This window comes from Colobus angolensis, unplaced genomic scaffold, assembly GCF_000951035.1.
Source record: "Colobus angolensis palliatus isolate OR3802 unplaced genomic scaffold, Cang.pa_1.0 Scaffold293, whole genome shotgun sequence".
Taxonomy (NCBI): Eukaryota; Metazoa; Chordata; class Mammalia; order Primates; family Cercopithecidae; genus Colobus; species Colobus angolensis.
In genome coordinates, this window is record NW_012116188.1 from 2,566,133 (window position 1) to 2,579,889 (window position 13,757).

Consider the following 13,757-nt stretch of genomic DNA (forward strand, 5'->3'; position numbering starts at 1 on the left):
GGGAGGCTGAGGCAGGAGAATGGCGTGAACCCGGGAGATGGAGCTTGCAGTGAGCTGAGATCCGGCCACTGCACTCCAGCCCGGGCGACAGAGCGAGACCCTGCCTCAAAAAAAAAAAAAAAAAAAAAAAAAAGAAGTTTCAGTTAGGCAGGGCATGGTGGCTCACGCCTGTAGTCCCAGCACTTTGGAAGGCTGAGGCAGGAGGATCACCTGAGGTCAGGAGTTTGAGACTGGCCTGACCTACATGGAGAAACCCTATCTCTACTAAAAATACAAAATTAGCCGGGCATGGTGGTGGCGCATGCCTATAATCCCAGCTACTCCGGAGGCTGAGGCAGGAGAATCACTTGAATCTGGGAGACGGAGGCTGTGGTGAGCTGAGATCGTGCCATTGCACTCCAGCCTGGGCAACAAGAGCGAAACTCCATCTCTAAATAAATAAATAATAAATAAAATAATTTTCAGTTAAATAGTGAGATGATGATCAAATTGCCAGAGCAAGATAATCAAAGAAAGAGGAAACCTTTGAGAAGTTAGGCAATGAGGGGAAGACAAGGGTGGAAACTTCTTTTCAGGCTGAGGAGAAAAGTCAGTAAGGAAATAAAAACAGAAGAAAGGCTGTGAGAGGTGGGGTGGGGAGGATGAAACAGATGATCATGAAAAGAGCTCAAAGAAAAGGGAAGTAACATCAACATGTAGAAGGGTTTCATGTAATGGGCTGAACTGTGTCCCTCCCAAAAAAGGTATATTGAAGTCCTAACCCCCAGTACCTAAGAATGACCTTATTTGGAAATGGGTTTTTGCAAATATGATTAACTAGTTAACATCTTAACTAGGTTAAGATGAGGTCATACTGGAGTAAGATGGGCCCCTAATGACTGGCATCCTTCTAAGAAGCCAGCCCTGTGATGATAGAGACACAAGGAGAACACCATCACAGAAAGAGGGAGAACTGGAATGAGGCGTCTTCAAGTCAAGGAACACTGAGGATTGCCAACGAACCACCAGAAGCCAGGAAGAGAGGCAGAGAAGGATTTCCCTACAGGTTTCAGGGGGAGGATAGCCCTGTGGACACCTGATTTTGGACCTCTAGCTTCCAGAACTATGAAACAGTGAATTTTTATTGGTTTGAGACACCCAGTTTGTGCTACAGCATCCCTAGGAAAATGAATACAGTTCATTTCAGAATGTAGGAAGGGAACCATTTTCAAAGAGAGAAAGGGAAGAAAAGAATATAGGTGCAAATGTCATCTTTTTATTCTTTTTTTTTTTTTTTTGAGACAGAGTCTTGCTTTGTCACCCAGGCTGGAGTGTAGTGGCGCAATCTTGGCTCACTGCAACATCGGCCTCCCAGGTTCAAACAATTCTCATGCCTCAGCCTCCCAAATAGCTGGGATTACAGGCATGCACCACCATGCCCAGCTAGTTGTTGTGTTTTTAGTAGAGATGAGGTTTCACCATGTTGGCCAGCTTGGTCTTGAACTCCTGGCCTCAAGGGATCCACCTGCCTCAGACTCCCAACGTGCTAGGATTACAGGCGTGAGCCACCGTGCCCGGCCCCATCTTTTTATTCTTATGTTCTGTTTTGAAGGATGATGGTTCATTTCTGGCTTGACTCTTCTGGTAAGGATATAAGTGAGAATAAGTTCTAAACAGGAATAGGCTTCTGCAGAAGCCTATTTAGAACAGAAATTTAGACCCAACATTGTAGTACCGAGCCTAAACTCCATCCAACCTGAAGAAACATTAAGAGGTAAGATAGGCAGGGTGCGGTGGCTCATGCCTGTAATCCCAGCACTTTGGGAGGCCAAGGCAGGCGGATCACCTGAGGCCAGGGGTTCGAGATTAGTCTGGCCAACGTGGCGAAACTGTCTCTACTGAAAATACAAAAATTAGCGGGGCATGGTGGTGGACAACTATAAAATCCCACCTACTCAGGAGGCTGAGGCCAGAGAATCACCTGAACTTGGGAGGCAGAGATTGCAGTGAGCCGAGATTGCGCCATTGCACTCCAGCCTGGGTGACAAAAGAGAAACTCTGTCTCAAAAATAAAAACAAAAACAAAAACAAACAAAAAAAAGAGGTAAGATAGTATCAAGGGTGGCAGGTGTGGCTTTTCTGGAACATTGAGACTGAACCAGAAGGCAAAGGACAAATGACTGCATGTACTCTATCGTCTGGTCTTTTACATTCAGAGAGTAGGATAGCCATGGCTACTGCTATTTTATTTTCCTATGATAAATGCCATATAAATATGAGAGTACTGGATGAGCTCATTTTCTTTTACTTTAGGTAATGTAAGTACTGAAGAAATTTTTAAAAATTTAACCTTGAAAGATAGTGTAGTGACAGATAACACTTCAAAAACTCAAGACATGCAAGCCTTACCATGGGCCCTGCCTAGTAACAGCTCAGGTGCAAGGTAGTCTGGGGTTCCTAGAATTCGCCCATCATCAACGGGGGCTGCCCCTCTTCTCACACTCTTCGGAGTTCGGTACGGAGTTCCCGACTTGATCTGATTTGGGGTCTGCTAATTCAAAAAACGTTTAAGAGATAACAAATATCTTAATTCCTTTTACACTGAATAGGAAACGGTGAAACACACAAGCCAAATAACTAGCTTATAGGCTCTAAGCGTAAAAGATGTAGTCAATTTTGGTAAGTTTTGAAAATGAATGCATTAGTTATAATTATTAAAACGTCCTTTTATCTAGTGAAGTTCAAAAGCTTAGATAACATTGATTATTCCAATAGGATCTGGATAAGAAACAATAAAAAAGTCTGCAAGAAAAACGTTCAGTGAAAAAATACGCAAGAAGACTGATAGCATGGATAATACAAGCTTAAGAAGAGTCACTGAGGCCGGGCGCAGTGGCTCACGCCTTTAATTCCAGCACTTTGGGAGGTCGAGGCAGGTGGATCATGAGGTCAGGAGTTCAAGACCAGCCTGGCCAAGATGGTGAAACCCTGTCTCTACTAAAAATACAAAAAATTAGCTGAGCATGGTGGCGGGCACCGGTAATCCCAGCTACTTAGGAGGCTGAGGCAGACAACTGCTTACACCTGGAGGGGCGGAGGTTGCAGTGAGCTGAGATCATGCCACTGCACTCCAGCCTGGGCGACAGAGCGAGACTCCGTCTCACAAAAAAAAAAAAAAAAGCCACTGAGGAAGGCTATGGCTGACAAATGATTAAGACAACACGTAAGACAGAACTACATATAACCTCTTGTACTAAATAGCATTTAAAATTTTTTGAGAGAGTTTTGCTCTTGTTGTCCAGGCTGGAGTGCAATGGTGCGATCTTGGCTTACCACAACTTCCGCCTCCTGGGTTCAAGGGATTTTCCTGCCTCAGCCTCCCGAGTAGCTAGGATTACAGGCATGCACCACCATGCCTGTCTAATTTTGTATTTTTAGTAGAGATGGGGTTTCTCCATGTTGGTCAGGCTGGTCTTGAACTCCTGACCTGAAGTGATCCACCCACCTTGGCCTCCCAAAGTGCTGGGATTACAGCCATGTGCCACAGCACCAGGCCCCCCAAGTCCACTTTTGATACCCAACATTTGAAAGACCAGTAGAATACTGAATAGCCAGATTGGCTGTGTGTCTGCTGCCTAGAGAAGGTCAGGATTAGAGACAGGAGGTTGCAGTGAGCCAAGATCACGCCACTACACTCCAGCCTGGTGACAGAGCAAGATTCTGTCTCAAAAAAAAAAAAAAGAAATGTATATTTTTCAACTTTTATTGTTAAGAAAAGAGATCATCTAAATATGTCCTTGGAAGGCAGTAAGGTAGAGTAGACTTTAATTTTGTATCTCTGGCTGGGTGCGGTGGCTCACACATGTAATCTCAGCACTTTGGGAGGCCGAGGTGGACGGATTGCTTGAGGTCAGGAGTTTGAGATCAGCCTGGGCAGCACGGTGAAATGCCGTCTCTATTATAAATACAAAAATTAGCCAGGTGTGGTGGTAGGCCCCTGTAATTCCAGCTACTCGGGATTAGGCTGAGGCAGGAGAATCGCTTGAACCTGGGGAGTGAAGTCTGCAATGAGCCAAGATCACACTACTGCACTCCAGCCTGGGCAAAAGAACGAGACTCTGTCTCAAAAATGATGATGATAATAATAATAATAATAATAATTTTGCATCTCATAGTACTGTAGGGATCAAGTGAAAATATGTGATTGTATTTTCTTAGGAAAGTACATAAAACTACACAAACGGAAGGAGGCATTACAACTAAAAATAATAAACATGATTTCTACCAGCTTTACCTTTCTAGGTAAAAACTTACAACAGCCCAAAGATTCTCAACAAGAACAAAACTATGTGATTAATACTGCATAGTCTAGCTTAGAGGCAAATGTCTGTCTTCATAGTTTTTCTAAAATCCAAAAAACAAAGTGTTAGAAAGTTATAAATATACCTGATATGGCATACAGGATCTTCTTTTTTGAGTAGGGGTTACAGCCATGGGATATGAACCACTGTAGGCACACGAAATATCCATTGCATCTAAAGAAGTCGTGTTCATTTTGGATGGTTCTGAGTTATTGGATGCATTCATATGACTGTTAAAACTTCGAAAAGCTACAGCATTTCTTTTAGAGGCTAACATTTTCAGCACCTCCAAAGGAGGAGCTAACATTTTTTGGTTACTCTCTTGTACAGCAGGGTTCTCGTCACCTTTTGGTGAGGTCTTTTCTTGGCAATCTAGTGATACAATAAGTGGATCTTCAATATTTGATTCTTCAAAAGAGGATTCTTTCATGCTTCTATCTGGATTTAAGGGCTGACTTTCTAATGGACTTTCCATTATAGAAATTCCAGGAAAAGATGAATCAGAATTCATAGAAATATTTTTAGAAGCTCTATCATCATCAGAACATAGAAAACTAGAACTTAAGTAGTCCCTCTTACTATTCTTTTCACAATCTTCATCCAGTTCACACATAAGGTTTTTTGCTATCATTGGTATTGGTAATTTTTCTGGTGTTTGTTGTTTATCAGTAAAAGAATTGACAATGTTCTCCTTATTAGCACAGTCATTTTGTTGACTTTTGTGCACTGATAGCTTCAGGTCCTGAACTTCAACTGTTAAGCCTGTATTTTGATTTGTATAACAATCTATCATTTCATTATGCTTATAGTCTACACAAGTTTTTTTATTCTGTATGATTTTTTTACAAGGACTGGAGTCAACCAAATCAAAATTTCTTTTTAAACTTCTTTTCCCAAGGTGCTCTTCAGATATCCCACCAGAATCCACAGCCCACTGATGTGACTGATGGAAACCTGACTGTCTTGTGTCAGTGTCCATATTTATATTATTTACATCCAGTTCTACTGCTTCCCAAGAAACTTCCCCAGATAAGCAATTTTTAGCAAGGTTTACACAAGAGCGTCCAGTGGTGGGAAGGGCACTGCTGTTATGAATGGGAGAAAGAGCTAACTCAAGATCCTTTTTATTGAAACCCTTTGTCTCAATGGCATTTGGAGATTTTGCGCATAACTTTTCAACTGTATTCCAACTCATCATTGTTGGGCCCAATGCTTCGTCATTTTCCTAAGAGGGAAAAAAATATTTGTTTTAGTTATATAAAGCTGATATTCTTTGACCTTTTAACTATGGTCCACTAAGGTAGGATAAACGACCCTATAAACTATTATGCTACCTGTTCCCACTTTCGAATGGAAAAAATAAACAACAGAGAATTAAAAAGCAATATAAACAATTATAAGCATACATACATTATTCTGACTGAAATGGTCTAAAATTTAAATAAATTATTCTATAATACTTATTTTGATAGTATATCACAGGTTACTTAAACAGGACAAATTAACAGGCAACATATTCAGGCATACTTGGGGGTAAGGCTGCATTATGTACATACCTATTTTGCAATAGGTATATGGATGATTCTGTTTTTTTTTTTGAAACAGTGTCTTGCTCTGTCACCCAGGCTGAAGTGCAGTGGTGCGATCTCAGCTCACTGCAGCCTCCGCCTCCTGGGTTCAAGCAATTCTCCCACCTCAGCCTCCCAAGTAGCTGGGATTACAGAGGCACACCACCACGCCCGGCTAATTTTTGCTTTTTTTTTTTTTTTTAAATGGAGATGGAGTTTCACTATGTTGGCCAGGCTAGTCTCAAACTCATGACTTCAGGTGATCCACCTGCCTAGGCCTCCCAAAGTGCTGGGATTATAGGCCTAAGCTACCACACCTGGTCTGGATGATTCTGTTTTGAACTGCAAAATACACAGGGCTCGAAATTTAGTCAATGAAAAATTATAGACCTAAAATATTGTTAATGTAACTATATATCACTTCATATAAGTATTAAAAAACCAAGCTAAGGATGAACTGACATTAATGGTAATTAATAATTACAAACCCCAAAGAGCAGAAATTAAAATCCATTGTCAAGATGAACTGATAATGCATTAATAATGATATGTTTTTTTCTAAATTCCAACTATCTGTGGGTACTTAGCTTTATACATAATATTGCAAATTGGTGCTTGGTGATCAAGATTTTTACAAGATTAGTCAAGTAGAGTTGAGTCTTAAGTAAACTCTAATAGTGCTTATTTTTGATGTATAAATAGTAAACTTTATTAACTATCATTAACTTAGTAATAATAATGAGCACTTAGTCACAAGCAAAAAGGAATTTTTTTTTTTTTGAAGATGGAGTTTTGCTCTTGTTGCCCAGTCTGGAGTCATGACCTCCGCTCACTGCAACCTCTGCCTCCTGGGTTCAAGCAATTCTCTTGCCTCAGCCTCCTGAGTAGCTGGGATTACAGGTGCCTGCCACCACGCCCAGGTGATATTTGTATTTTTAGTAGAGACGGGGTTTTGCCATGTTGGCCAGGCTGGTCACAAACTCCTGACCTAGGTGATATACCCGCCTTGGCCTCCCAAAGTGCTGGGATTACAGGCATGAGCCACCGCGTCTGGCCTAAAAAAGGATATTCTTGAATGATATCTCACTGATCTGCAAGCACAGAAAATGATGCATGTGGGGATCAGTATAAGGTTTTTCAGAGGGTGCCTTATCATTCCTCTGATCATAACTTGAGAAGCACCACTATAATCCCACCGTTGCATCCCTCAGGGATGCAGAAGTGGGAGGAAGATGGTAAAGCCGTGTATAATTTGAAATAGTAAACAATATGTTTTCTTCAATAGGAAAGGAGTGCAATAAAGAACTAGGAATGGAAATCTGTTTATCTTGCAGAATATACTACCTTACTTTATAACAAGAGAAGGAAAAAAGATTAAGAAATTCTGGCTTAGTTAAAAGTTAATTTGATCTTGCTTATAAAATACAAATATCCAATAATAATAAAATTATATTGCTGAGAATAAGCAGCAAATAGAATCAAAATTATCTTAACAAATATAAGGTTTATTCTTTGGATATTAGTGTTATCCTAATCTATCATTATTTTATCAGTATTCTATGAAGGAAACCTTATTATGATTTTAAATTTTAGTTCCTATCACCTTTAATATCTATTAGCTCTAATAACTGTTTAAAAAGGCAAAAACAATATATAAGTTAAGTAAAGTAACTTTAAGTAAATCCATTCATTTGGCAAGCAATAGCCTCAGAATAGACACTTTAAGGGCACACCCACATTACCTTTCTGGTCTAAAAGTTATCTCTGATCCAGAAGAGTTACCATTCCATTAAACAAGAAACTGGTAGGAAATAGTATAGAAGGAGGTAGTATGAGTTTTAAAATTATATAGGTTAAAAACAAAATAAAACAAAACCAACAAGCCAATGTCTGTATCATGGAAAGGACTTTTAAAAACAAGTGAGGTCCACCTAGTCATACAGAAGCCAGGCATTTACTATCAATTCACTGCAAGGATCTCATTATATAATCAAGCAAGAACAGTGTCACAATTGAATGAGACATGAAATATTTCAAAAGAATTTGACAGAGTGTGCAGGAAAATGAATTTCTGATTAATACCATGACTGCCATTCATGTAACAATTTCATTTCTTTATGGAATTTATATGAAAAGGTATGTTTCTATCATTCATTTGACATACATAATTGGTTTTCATTAAGATAAATGTCCCTCAAACCTGGCAATCTTTTTCCCATTTGGGACTGCTGTGGCATTCTGATTCCACACTGGATATGAAGGTGTGGGATTGACTACTGGCACTGGATGTGGCCAGCCTTTTCCTAGACTGGAGTAGATTAGAAGTCAGACACTTCACAGGCATTCCCGGGTTGGAGGCAACTGTTTCAAGACCTACAGAGAAGAGACAATATTGAATTCTATGTTACAGCTTTCTTAGTTCCTTACTGAACCTGAATCTTTACATATAATTAAGCAAAGTATTAAGAATTACATAGTAAGAATTACGTATCAGAACTATTTCTTTGTAAACACTATCTAGTCCAAAAGAACAGCTGGCATGCTTCCCGTTATGTTTAGATACACATACTATTAATGTATCTAAACATATTTCACTATGTTTAGATATAAGTACTGCTGTGAAAGTTAGAACCAAACAAAATCCCCTTAACATTCATACAGTAAAGAATAAGAACAAGGGAATGGTGGATTTATTGACTGATTCACGGCAGGATCTCCCTCTGTCATCCAGGCTAGAGTGCAGTGGTATGACTACTCTCACTGCAGCCTTGACCTCCTGGGCTCAAGCAATAGTCTCATCTCAGCCTCCTGAGTGGTAAGGACCACCAAATCTGGCTAACGCCCGTTTAAATTTTTTTAGAGATGGCAGTCTCACTATATTGCCCAGGCTGGTCTCAAACTCCTGGGTTCAAGTGATCCTCTCGCCTCAGCCTCCCAAAGTGCTGTGATTACAGATGTGAGCCACCAAATTAATGTATAACTAGGAGCAAATCAATTTGGAGTATCTATCATCCAATTTGAACCCATTCCTGACAAAGGAACATTATTGATGTGGTATATCCAGATGTGCTATAAGATTAGAATATGACTAAATTTACTCAGTTCAACTTGTATTTAACACTTGTATTTAATTCAACTTGTATTTATTGTAGCACTGAGGTTTATGCGCTTACAAATGTAAATTATACACACTTATAAGGGATTTTTTAAAAACACTACTGGATAAAGCAAACAAATAATGGTAAATTGCTTGCTTGTTTGTTGGTTTTGAGACAGTCTCACTGTCACCCAGGCTGGGGTACAGTGGCACGATCTCAGCTCACTGCAACCTCCGCCTCCTGTGTTCAAGTGATTCTCCTGCCTCAGCCTCCTGAGTAGCTGGGATTACAGGTGCCCACCACCATGACCAGCTAATTTTTGTATTTTTAGTAAAGACAGGGTTTTACCATGTTGGCCAGGCTGGTTGCGAACTCCTGACCTTAAGTGATCTGCCCGCCTTGGTCTCCCAAAGTGCTGGGTGTCATGTTGGTACTCAAAATGTTTTGAATTTTGGAACAGTTTTTTGTTTTTTTAAGGCAGGGTATCGTGCTGTCACCAAGGGTGGAGTGCAATGGTGCTATTATCACTCACTGCAGCCTCAACCTCCTGGGCTCAAGTGATCCTCCTGCCTCAGCCCCCAATGTAGCTGGGACCACAAGTGTGCGCCAACACGCCCGGCTAATTTTTGTAGAGATGAAGTCTGTTGCCCAGGCTGGTCTTGAACTCTTGGCTTGCAGTGAGCTGCCGAGATCACGCCACTACACTCCAGCCTGGGTGACAGAGTGAGACTCCATCTCAAAAAGAAAGAAATCCTGCCTCAGCCTCCCAATGAGCTAGCATTATAGGTGTAAGCCTCCATGCCTGACCTACCTTTTCTTTTATACTCACATGATTTTAGTAACTTGCTAGAATAAGAAGTAGTGTCCTTTTGATCTATAGACATAGGGCATATGAGTCCTTCAGAAAGCTGTGATGTTTCAGATAGACAGGCTGAAAGGATGTTTGCAGAGTCGTGATTTTTTTCTGCAATTGGTGTGTTCTATTAAAAAGAGAAAAATAAAAACAGGTTTACCTTCCCCAAAACACCACCTAAGCATATAGACTATTATACCACCTAAGTAGACACGCTGCTAAAGTAAATCCAATTGCTTGATACTTAAATCTATTTTGATCTTTTTATTTTTTTGAGACGGAGTCTCACACTCTCGCCCAGGCTGGAGTGCAGTAGCCCCATCTTGGCTCACTGCAAGCTCTGCCTCCCGGGTTCACGCCATTCTCCTGCCTCAGCCTCCCGACTTAGCTTGGGACTACAGGCGTCCGCAACCACGCCTGGCTAATTTTTTTGTATTTTTAGTAGAGATGGGGTTTCACCGTGTTACCCAGGATGGTCTCGATCTCCTGACCTTGTGATCTGCCCACCTCGGCCTCCCAAAGTGCTGGGATTATAGGCATGAGCCACCACGCCCGGCCTTGATATTTTTTTTTAAAGGCAATTTTAAATTTTAAGTGCTGATCATGAAAGGGCATGTCATGTTCAAATTTTCTTTTCAAGTACGTACAAATCCCAACGAGCTGATGAGCGATAACACTTGTCCTGGGGTTCTTGAATAATCGTGTCTAGGTTTCGCCATTGATGGTGTTGTAAGGATATCCATCATATTAATATCTATACATGCAAAGAAAAATATATAAATTAATTAAAAACCTTTACCTTCCATTGACTAAAAATGAATGTTATGTATACGGCAATGATAAATTTTTTGTAAACCAAATGTTAAAAAAGGAGATGGTGGCCGGGCACGGTGGCTCACGCCTGTTATGCCAGCACCTTGGGAGGCTGAGGCAGACGGATCACTTGAGGTCAGGCGTTCGAGACCAGCCTGGCCAACATGGTGAAACCCTGTCTCTACTAAAAATACAAAAATTAGCTGGTCGTAGTAGTGGGCGCCTGTAATCTCAGCTACTCGGGAAGCTGAGGCAGGAGAATCACTTGAACCCGGGAGGCGGAGGTTGCAGTGAGCCGAGATCGCGCTACTGCACTCCAACCAGGGCAACAGAGCAAAACTCTATCTCAAAAACTAAATAAATAAATAAGGAGATAGTATGGAATCAATATTAATTTTGGGCCCCTCATGTTAGCTAATATATTTAAGCCTAGGTCAAGATAGAAACTGACCCAGATTGTTAGCATGTTTTCAGTGCATAGTATTTTAAAAGAATTCAACAATGACACGTAATACTGTACTATTCCACTTAGATATAACCAGCTTGGGCAACAAGATAGAGTGATAGAGTGAGACCTATCTCTACAATTTAAAAACTAGCTGGGTATTACAGCAAGCACCTGTGTAGCCCCAGGTACTGGGGAGGCTGAGGTGGAAGAACTGCTTTTGCCAGGAGTTCGAGGCTATAGTGAGCTATGATCACATCACTGCACTCCAGCTTGGGTAATACAGTGAGACCCTGTCTCTTAAACAAACAAATAAAAAATAATCCAAGAACTCTAATGTTCTTATATGATACAGGACTTTTTAAAATTGGCTGGGTGTGGTGGCTCATGCCTGTAGTCCTAACTACTCGGAAGGCTGAGGCATGAGAATCGCTTGAGCCTGGGAGGCAAAGGTTGTAGTGAGCCAAGATCACGCCACTGTCCTCCAGCCTGGGTGATAGAGCAAGACTCTGTCTCAAAATAAATAAATTAACGAATGAATAGGCCAGGTGCGGTAGCTCACGCCTGTAATCCCAACACTTTGGGAGGCTGGGGAGGGTGGATCATGAGGTCAGAAGATCGAGACCATCCTGGCTAACACAGTGAAATCCCATCTCTACTAAAAATCAAAAAATTAGCCAGGCATGGTGGCGGGTCCCTGTAGTCCCAGCTACTCAGGAGGCTGAGGCAGGAGAATGGCGTGATCTCAGGAGGCAGAGCTTGCAGTGAGCCGAGATCGTGCCACTGTACTCTAGCACTCCAGCCCGGGCAACAGAGTGAGATTCCATCTCAAAAAAATAATAATAAAAAAATAAATAAATGAAAGTATACTGAAAGTTTTAACAACAAATTTCATTTATGCCTCACATTGATGAAGTGATAAGAATAATAATAATACACATATAGGATATTTTATAAAAACAGTTTTATTAAAATTAGACCCTTATGATATACAAAGTGACTTAAATTTATCAACAATTTTATCTTAATGCAAATTTTTTGTCCTTTGTGATATTTTCCAATAGCTTATCTGAAATCTTTAGAATCATATTTCAAAATAAGATTTCAAAGTCAGAATTCTTTGAAATCACAATTAAAAAATGTTGATTTTAGAAAAGTAATGTGGTAAATATACTGCATATTATGAAATATCCCTAGTGGAAAATCATATGAATAATCACATGAACTGGTATCAATAGACTATAAATATCCCTGGCCAGGCACGGTAGTTCATGCCTGTAATCCTAGCACTTTGGGAGGCTGAGGCAGGTGAACCATCTGAGGTCAGGAGTTCGAGACTAGCCTGCCCAACATGGTGAAACTTCGTCTCTACTAAAAGAAAAAAATTAGCTGGGCGTGGTGGTGGGTGCCTATATAATCCCAGCTACTCAGAAGGCTGAGGCAGGAGAACTGCTTGAACCTGGGAGGTAGATGTTGCAGTCAGCCGAGATCACGCCATTGAACTCCAGCCTGGGAAACAGAGCAAAAACCCCATCTCAAAACAAACAAACGAAAGACCATAAATACCCCTACATCAGCACAGATCAGATTTTACCAAACTGTTGAACTTTGTACTTCCACATGAAAAACTGTAGATCTGCATATATTTTCAAATACTAATAGTTATAATTCCAGAGTTTATAAGTCCAATTTCTGGTTATTTTCATTATTAATACTTTCCCATCCATGTATCCTTTCTAATAGAGAATAAAGTATGTTTTTTTTTTGAGATGGAGTCTCACTCTGTCCCCCAGGCTAGAGTGCAGTGTCAGGATCTTGGCTCACTGCAAGCTCCGCCTCCCAGTTTCAAGCAATTCTCCTGCCTCAGCCTACTAAGTAGCTGGGACTACAGGCATGTGCCACTACGTCGAGCTAATTTTTGTACTTGTAGTAGAGATGGGGTTTTGCCACGTTGGCTAGGCTGGTCTCCAACTCCTGACCTCAGGTGATCTGCCTGCCTCGGCCTCCCAAAGTGCTGAGATTACAGGCATGAGCCACCGTGCCTGGCCTGTTGGATAAAAAAAAGGTACTTACTTGATATTTTTCTTACCTCTATTCAAAGTAACTTTTGAAAGGCCAAAATCCGTCAGTTTAATATGACCCTCATTAGAAATAAGCATATTGTCCGGTTTCAAGTCCCTGCACACATAAAAGGCAAATAGTAGATAACCAAAAAAGGGCTAGTTTTAATGTTAGAATTTCCAGAAAGAAAGAGTTACAAAGGAGGCAAGCCCTGTTTATTTCCTCCAAAATAAAGATGTCACTGATGGCTTTGAAAAGTACAGAAAACATCTCTTAAAAGCAAAACATCTTTTGTACTGTTTATCAGAATCAACAAAAAAGATAAATTAATACTAGATTATTTTTGGTATCATTGGTTAGATATTCCATTAAAATAAAGAAACCTTATTAGATAAAATCAATCTCAAGCCAGTTCAAATTTATATTTACCTTTTCTTTTTTTTTTTTTTTGAGATGGAGGCTGGCTCTGTCACCCAGGCTGGGGTGCAGTGGCCAGATCTCAGCTCACTGCAAGCTCTGCCTCCTGGGTTTACGCCATTCTCCTGCCTCAGCCTCCCAAGTAGCTGGGATTACAGAGGC

The 13,757-nt window shown here is 40.7% G+C and overlaps 1 protein-coding gene across 1 annotated transcript in view; it reads right to left on the bottom strand.

The window, feature by feature from the left end:
• The window catches only part of MASTL (microtubule associated serine/threonine kinase-like), a 29,448-nt gene that overhangs the window by 5,269 nt on the left and 10,422 nt on the right, over positions 1–13,757 (bottom strand). Inside the window, exons 4-9 of the mRNA XM_011949239.1 lie at positions 13,207–13,295; positions 10,507–10,613; positions 9,836–9,986; positions 8,109–8,281; positions 4,426–5,565; positions 2,389–2,530 (exon numbers count right to left, since the gene is read on the bottom strand). Of these exons, the coding sequence (XP_011804629.1) occupies positions 2,389–2,530; positions 4,426–5,565; positions 8,109–8,281; positions 9,836–9,986; positions 10,507–10,613; positions 13,207–13,295 (1,802 nt within the window). The remainder of the gene's footprint in view (positions 1–2,388; positions 2,531–4,425; positions 5,566–8,108; positions 8,282–9,835; positions 9,987–10,506; positions 10,614–13,206; positions 13,296–13,757) is intronic.